Here is an 8,338-nt window from a genome sequence, read left to right as displayed (position 1 = left end):
CAGTGTTTCTATTAATGAACCTCAGCCTTCATTCTCCCCCACCTCTCTTTTCTGACTTTGCTGAAGTTTCCCTTCCATCATCTGGAGTCCCTCTGGTATCCCTAATACTCCCTAGCTTGAACATATTAGAGAAAACATCTGTCCCTTCTCTTTCTGTGCTCGGCTGATCTCACTTAACATAATGATCTCTAGGTCTTTCCGTCTTCTTGCAAATGACATGATTTTGTTCTTCTTTATTGCTGAGTAGAATTCTGTTGTATTTCCCATAATTTCGCAATCCATTCTTTGTTGATGGAGACCTAGGTTGGTTTCATATTTTGGCTATTGCGAATTGTGCTGCTATGAATGTGGGTATGCATATGTGACTGTAGTTCTCTGATTTCAACCCCTTTGGAAAGCTCCCAGGAGTGGTGTAGCCAGATCATATGGTGGATCCATTCCCAGTTTTCTAAGGAATCTCCACATTGATTTCCATAGCAGCTGAACTAGTTTGCACTCCTACCAACAGTGTAAAAGAGTTCCTATTTCCCCATATCTTAGCCAACATTTGTTGTTACTTGATTTCTTCATGTTTGCCACTCTGACTGGGGTTAGATGGAATCTCAGCTGTTTTGATTTGCATCTCCGTGATGGCTAATGATGTAGAACATCTTTTCAGGTATCTATTTTTCATTTTTATCTCTTCTTTTGTGAAGTGTCTATTCCACTCAGTTGCCCGTTTCTTGATTGGGTTGTTTGTTTTGCTAGTGTAGTCTTTTGAGCTCTCTGTATATTCTGGATATTAGCCTTCTATCAGAGTGGTGGCTGGTAAAGATCTTCTCTCACTCTGTACGTTTTTTCTTTAGGTACTTGATGGTTTCTTTGATGAGCAGAAACATTTTAGTTTGATGCCATCCCACTTATTAATTCTTGCTTTAATTTCCTGAACTTTGGAGGTCTTGTTGAGGAAGTTACTACCTGTGCCTATATGTTTGAGTGCTGAATCCATGCCCTTATCTAATAGCTTCATAGTCTCTGGTCTGATTTCTTGGTCTTTGACCCATCTCAAGTTGATTCCTGTGCACAGTGAGAGTGAAGAATTTAGTTCCATTTCTACAAATGGATAGCCAGTTGTCCCAGCACTGTTTGTTGTAAAGGCTTTTTTCCAGCATACGAATTTGGCCCCTTTGTCAAAGATAAATTGATTATAAGTGTGTGGGTTTGTTTCTATATCTTTTACTCTGTTTCACTGGTCTGTATGCCTGTTGTTGTGCTGATACCATGCTGTTTTAATGTAGACAGTAGCCAAGTCCAGGCAAGATCCCAGAAGGATGAGAATGTTCTGCCTACAGGCCTGGCATGACCTGCATGCGGGTCAAGTCAGAAAGAGCAGCAAACGGCTCTGAGTACAGGCAGAACCTTTTCAAGGACAGATAGGAGCAAATACCTGCTTGAGAAGCAGGTGCGAGGCAAAGTTACAGGCAGAACCTCCTCAAGGACAGACAGGAGTAAATGTCTCTTTGAGAAGCATGTGAAAGGCAAAGTCTTCATGCTCTGTTTAGTTACTTCAAAATGTAATTAAAAAGTTTAAAGGTATCCCCAGTTTCAGCTGATTATTTCTTGGCGCATGTTTCACTATTTATGTTAATTGTTCTGTGTAAGAATAAAAGCTCTGATGAGAAATGGAGTTTTGCTACAAGCCCGAGCGAGCTGTGGCCCTCTGCTCATCTTAAAGACATCTTGCCTGCTGCCTCTTCCTCAGTGTACACCTACACACCACTGACATTTTAATTATTGTTGCTCTGTAGTATAGTTTGATGACTGGCATGGTTCTTATTGCTGAGGAATGCTTTGGCTATTCTGGATCATTTCTTTCTCCATATAAAATTCATGACTGATTTTTCTAGGTCTATAAAGAATGTCATCGGCATTTTGATAGGAACTGCATTAAGTCTATAAATAACTTTTGGCAGAATGGCCATTTTGATAATATTTATTGTGCCTATCCATGGGCAAGAAAGATCTTTTCATCTTCCAAGGTCTTCAATTTCTTTCTTTAATGTTTTTTAGTTTTCATCGTAGACATCTTTTATGTCTTTGGTTAGGTTTATTCCTACATATTTTATCAGTTTGGAGGTTATTTTTTGTGGATGGAATTGTTTCATTTCTTTCTTCATGGATTCATTGTTGGCATATAGAAAAGCAACTGATTTCTTTAGGTTGATTTTGTATCCTGCCATTTTGTTGCACTGGTTAGTCATTTGGCTGATATTTTTGGGTCTTCTAGATATAAGATCATGTCATTTGCAAAGAAGAATTTTAATTCCTCTTTTTCTATTTGAATTTCTTTGATATTCCTCTCTTGTCTTAATGTTCTGGCAAGAGTCTTGAGGACTATATTAAAAAGAAGTGGTGATAGTGGTTATCCTTGTCTTGTTCCTGATTTTAGAGGGAATTCTTGCAGTTTTTCCCCATTGAGTATGATGGTGACTTTGAGTTTATTGTATACTGCCTTAATGGTGTTGAGATACATTCCTTCTATTCCAATTTTCTGCAGTGTTTTTAACATAAATGGGTGCTGGATATTTTCAAATGTTTTTTCAGCATCTGTTGTGTTGGGTTTGTGTTTCTGTTGTCTTAGCATCTTCTTTTCTTTCTTTTTTTTTTTTTTGATGTGTGAGGATAACCTGTCTGATCTGATCTTAGGGATTTAAAGGTGACAGCAGGTCCATGCACAAGGATGTAATGTTGTTTTCAGTGGTGAGGGGTTATGGTACAGGAGAAGGGTAAAGGATATGATTAAGTTGAGTGAGAATTTAAGTATAATAAGGTAGTGTCTGGTTGAGGTTAATGGTATAGAAGGATTTCTTGTAGTTAGTATAGAGTATTTAGGTATGGAGATATGAGATAGCTTAAATATAAAACAAGGAGATATAGAAAGTGTAAGAAAAGTTTTGAGAGAAGAGAGTAGATAGGATAGAGGGAGGAAGCTTGTAAAAGGAATTGGGGAGGGAGCACACAACCATGCATAAAGTAACAAGACAAGGAGCAAAAACTAACAATATAATAAGAGCAAATCAAAGACAAAACCAGGTGTGGTGGTGCACGCTTGTAATCCCAATGTTTGGGAGGCTGAGACAGGAGGATTGAGATTCATGGCCAGCCTCAGCTACTTAGTGAGAGCCTTCCCAACTCAGTGAGAACCTATTTCAGAATAAAAAAAATAGGGCTGGGGGTGTAGCTCAGAGGCAGAATGCCCCTGGGTTCCATTTCCAGTACCACAAAATAAATATATAAATAATAAAAAGTAGGGCTGGGGGTACTGCTCTGGGCAGTCTTCTGCTGGGAAACACAGTTATCTTGCTGTCCTGTGGGCCAGCTTTCTGAAGGGCACAGTGTGCCATTGCCAGGGCGACTTCTGCTGAGCGCAGGGGCTTTTGGGAGTATGGCTCAGAGGTAGATTGCCCCTGAGTTCCATCCCCAGTACCACTAAATAAATAAATAAATAAATAAATAATAGGGCTGGGGTGTACTTTGGAAGTAGAGTACCCCTGGGCTCCATACTGAGTACTGCAGAAAGAAAAAGAAAGAAAGAAAGAAAGAAAGAAAGAGAGAGAGAGAGAAAGAAGAAAGGAAGGAAGAGAAAAAAGAAAAAAATAGGGCTGGAGGTGTAGTTCGGAGATAGAATTCCCCCCCATTACATCCTTAGGACTGCAAAAAACAAAACAAAAACAAAAAAAACCTTTCCAAAATAAACTAGAGACAGTGAACACACACACACACACACACACACACACACACACACACACACCAATACTGCCAATTTACACATATAGGGTCCATTTAATGTCTGTTCACTATAGTGGATTGTGGAGCATGTTCCAGTATCTCTAATTTGCTCTGTAACCTACTGGCAGTTTTGGACCCACTTTTGGAGCATTGGCACCTCTCTCTCCACTCTTACCGCACAGGGTTCAGCGTTTTCCAGCCAGGGCTTCACGCTTTCTGGCCCAGGGCCTGCGCCTTCTGGGCCTGGGCTTTGCACTTCTGGGCCTGGGCTTTGCACTTCCGGGCCCTGGGCTTTGTACTTCCGGGGCCTGGGCTTTGCACTTCCGAGGGTGTCCAGTGTAATCTCAGAGCGCCCCCCTGAGACCCAGCGGGCGCTGCACCTGGGCACTATGGCCTTTCCTGTGTCTGTAGGTTCTGCCCCGACCCCCTCCAGTGCGGGCCGCCAGATCTGAGCCGGGTCCATGCAGCTGCTCTGGAAAATGGCTGGGAAACATGGTTACCTTTCTGTCCTCAGGCCAGATTTATTGCGGGTGCTGGCTTTATTGCGGGTGCCGGCTTCTGCTGAGCGCAGGGGCTTTGGGATATTTTTCTTCATCCCTGAAACATGGTGCCGGCTGCTTAAGATGTCAAAGTCCTGCCGCCGCTTACTTCACCTCAAGTCCGTGGTTTCTTGGGGTGGCGGAGCCGGAAGTGTGTTCGGGTTGGGTTCCAAGATGGCGGAGGCCGCCACATCCGGTCAGTTGTGTGCTTGCGCGCTTTGCTTTTGCTCGTGTGTCTGAGTATTGGACTTTATTTCTCCGTTGTTCCTTTTTTTTTTTTTTTTTTGTTCCAATGTATCTTCGCTGCTTTGTTTTTCTTGTCAAGGAGCTGCCTTCTTGGTAAATTGTGTGTGTGTGTGGAGGGGGGGTACTGGGGATAAAACCTAGGAGCTTTCTACCTCCGGGCTATACTCCCAGGCCTATTTTACACTTTATTTGGAAACGGTCTCACCAAGTTGCTGAGAGCCTCACTAAGTAGCTGAGGCTGGCTTTGAACCTGCGCTATCCTCCTGTCTCAGTCTCCCAAGCACGGGGATTACAAGTGTACGCCACCACGCCCGGCCCTTCTTGGTCATTGACTTCTTGTTACATCTACTGAGATGTGCTGCGTCCCACAGTCACCATTTTCTCCTCTCCCAGTCCTTGCATTCTCACCATCTTATTTCAATGCTCAGTTCCATGGCTCATCTATTAGTTGATCACCGGAAATCTACTTATATGTTTTTAAGCATCTAACGGGGACAGTAATGACTTATCTACCTATTCAGAGAACTGATACATGGCTCAATTCTGGTGAGCCACGGTGTTTTGAAGAAACAACTTTGCATTTAAATCTACTTTGCATAATAAAAGAATTATGATTGTTAACTGATGTGGACAGGGGCAACCACATTAAAATACCGCAGGTTATTCATTATGAGTCATTTTTAATATAAGAATGCAAAGGGCAGAGATGTGATCCGGGGTAATTTTCCACAGAGCTAACTGTGTTTCTTCTAAAAAATGATACATACTCTCCCAGTCACAAACCTTACATAAAATTGCTGGATGCTTCATCTCCTAGTAATTATCTCTGGGTATAGCAGCATTGAAGGAAATCATCTAAGCCTAAATCCAAAGAAGCTTTATAAAACCAGTCTTTTCACCAGGCGTGGTGGCGCACTCTTGTAATCCCTGCGCTTGGGAGGCAGAGACAGGAGAATCACGCAGGTTCAAAGTCACCCTCGCTGGCTTAACAGACCCTGTTTCCAAATTTTAAAAAGTATATAATAGGTCTGGGAGTGTAGCCCAGAGGTAGAAGGGTTTCCAGGAACCCCAATAACCACCAAAAAAGAAAAGAAAAGAAAATGGAAAATCATTGTCCAATACAATTGATCAGTTGGCTGGAGAGATCAGAATTTATCATGAAGGTGTTGGTTTATTCAGTCAATAGATATTGGTTATATTTACTCCTTAATATGCACAATGCATTTGACCACAGTGGGAATAATGATTAGGTTTTACATTCATCATGAAAAATGATTATTTTCTGTGTAACTTAGCTAGATAGCTAGTGATCAGCACTTGAATAAGTTTACCAGTTAGAGTCATTCTTCAACCTTGTACATTCATGCTACCAAGGAAGACAAACTCTGAAGATGATTTCCAGAAATCCTATTTTACAAACAAATGTTTTGACTAGGTTAAAATTAGCTGGGCATGAGCTGGGCTTGGTGGTGCACACTTGTAATCCCAGCATTCGGGAGGCTGAGACAGGAGGATCACTGTTTGCAGCCAGCCTCAGGCTACTTAGTGAGGCCCTTCACAACTCAGTGAGACACTGTTTCAAAATAAAGAATAAGAAATAGGGCTAGGGAAGCCAGGCATGGTGGTGCATGCTTGTAATCCCTGCGCTTGGAAGGTAGAGACAGGAGGATCACGCAGGTTCGAAGCCAGCTGCACTGGCTTAAGATACCCTGTTTTCAAATTAAAAAGTATAAAGATAGCTCTGGGAGTGTAGCCTGAAGGTAGAAGGGTTTCCAGGAACCCCAGTACCACACACAAAAAAATAGGGCTAGGGTTATAGCTCAGATGTAGAATGCCCCTGGGTTCCATCCCCAGTACTGCAAAAAATAAAATCAAATAAAAAGGCTAAAAATAGGGCTAGGAGTATAGTTCAGAGGTAAAATGCACCTTGGTTCCATCCCCAGTAGCAAAAAATAAAAAAATTAGCCGGGCATGGGGGTGCATGCCCATAATCCCAGTACTTGGGAAGGTGAGACAGGAGGATCACAAATTCAAAGCCAGTCTTGATAATTTAGTGAGACTCTCAGCAATCTAGTGATAATCCTGTTTCAAAATGGACCAAATAAATAAATAAATAGATAGATAGATAGATAGATAGATAGATAGATAGGCTAGGGAATAACTTAGAAGTAAAAAGGCCCTGGGCTCAATCCCCAGTACAAAGAAAAAGACTGATGGATGGATGGATGGATGGATGTTTGGATGGATGGATGGATGGATGGAAAGAAGGAAGGAAGGAAGGAAAGAAGGAAGGAGAAGGAAGGAAAGAAAGAAAGAGAGGGAAAGAAAACAAGCAAGCATTTACTCAGGTCATTTTAACAAAATAATTTGAGTGGCATAAAGATTAATGAACAAAGTTAGATTTCCCCCCCTAAAAATATGTAGAATTTGATAGAGATAGGGGAAAAAAGCCATGGAACCCAGCTATTAGTGAATTACGTTCACTGGGAGGCTTTGGGAGACCACCTTCAGCAACAAGGCTGATGGAGACCAACAGAGTTCTGAGGTGAAGGAGGGAGAGGAAGCGGCAGCCGACTCCATCCTCCCAGGAGAGAGCTCTTACTCTTACTCGAGGTCCCTGGTCTTGTGGAAGAAGAGCTTGGCTTGCCTCACATGCTTCTTGATGGCTTCCTTGATCTCTTTATTCCTCAGGCTGTAGATTATGGGGTTGAAGAAGGGGGATAAAACCGCGAAGGCCAGGGCAATGGCGGTGTCCCAGAACAGCGAGTAGGTGGCCGAGAAGCGAAGGTACATGAGAGCCACACTGCCGAAGAAGAGCAGGAAGACAGTGAGGTGGGAGACACAGGTGGAAAAGGCCTTGCGGCGGCCTTCAGCCGAGCGGATACGGAGGATCACAGTGACGATGCCAGCGTAGGACATGAGGATGAGTGTCACCGCGGCGATTATCTCCACCGCGTGCACGATGTCCACCACCTGGATCATCAGGATGGCCCGCGTATCCGTGCAGGCCAGGCGCAGCACAGGCAAGAAGTCACAGAAGATGTGCTCCAGGTGGTTGGAGCCACAGAAGGGCAGGGTGGAGATCCAGGCGATCTCAGGGAGGGGCGTGACGAAGCCACACACACAGCAGCCAAGAGTCAGCTGGGCGCACAGCTTGGAGGTCATGATGGTGGGGTAGTGCAGAGGGCTGCAGATGGCCAGGTAGCGGTCGAAGGCCATGGCTGTCATGAGGCAAACCTCACTGATGCCGGTGGAGTGGAAGAAATACATCTGCAGGAGGCAGCCATTCAGGGAGATGCTCCTCCGTTTGCTGAGCAGGCTGGAGAGCATCTTGGGAATGGTGGCCGTGGTGTACCACACCTCCAGGAAGGAAAGGGCGCTGATGAAGAAGTACATGGGCGTGTGGAGGTGGGCGTTCAGCTGGACCACTGTGATGATGACCAGGTTCCCGACCACGATGAACGCATAGATGAAGAGCAGCGGGACAAAGCAGGTAACGGAGTCTCCCCAGGAATAGGGGAAGGCGGAGAAGATAAACTCCTGGGTAGTGGTCCGATTGGGGGTCTCCATTGCCAGGGGGGAGTTGCAGCTCCTGGAACACTCAAGCCCACCCAGAAAGTGTTTGCTATTTCTCTGAGCAAAAATACACTTGTCAAGAGCCAGTCTCTAGGTAGACCCCTGCATTGGACGAAGAAGATTATGACTGGAAAATGAGGTGGTCTGCAGTCCCTGCTTGCATACAACTAAAGCAAAAACAGTCAGAAAGCACAGCTGACATTTTGAGC

The 8,338-nt window shown here is 43.9% G+C and overlaps 1 protein-coding gene across 1 annotated transcript; it reads right to left on the bottom strand.

Annotated features, from left to right (window-relative positions):
* Positions 1-1,325: 1,325 nt before the first annotated feature.
* OR6K2 (olfactory receptor family 6 subfamily K member 2) lies at positions 1,326-8,123 on the bottom strand (the record flags this gene model as incomplete). The annotated part of the gene is given in 4 exon segments (XM_080691551.1): positions 1,326-1,426; positions 3,949-4,251; positions 7,162-7,181; positions 7,183-8,123. Coding segments are annotated over 4 exon segments (1,365 nt in total).
* Between the last annotated feature and the right edge of the window lie 215 nt (positions 8,124-8,338).

Source organism: Muscardinus avellanarius (assembly GCF_963383645.1).
Source record: "Muscardinus avellanarius genome assembly, chromosome: 3".
Taxonomy (NCBI): Eukaryota; Metazoa; Chordata; class Mammalia; order Rodentia; family Gliridae; genus Muscardinus; species Muscardinus avellanarius.
This window is presented reverse-complemented; position numbering and strand designations above follow the sequence as displayed.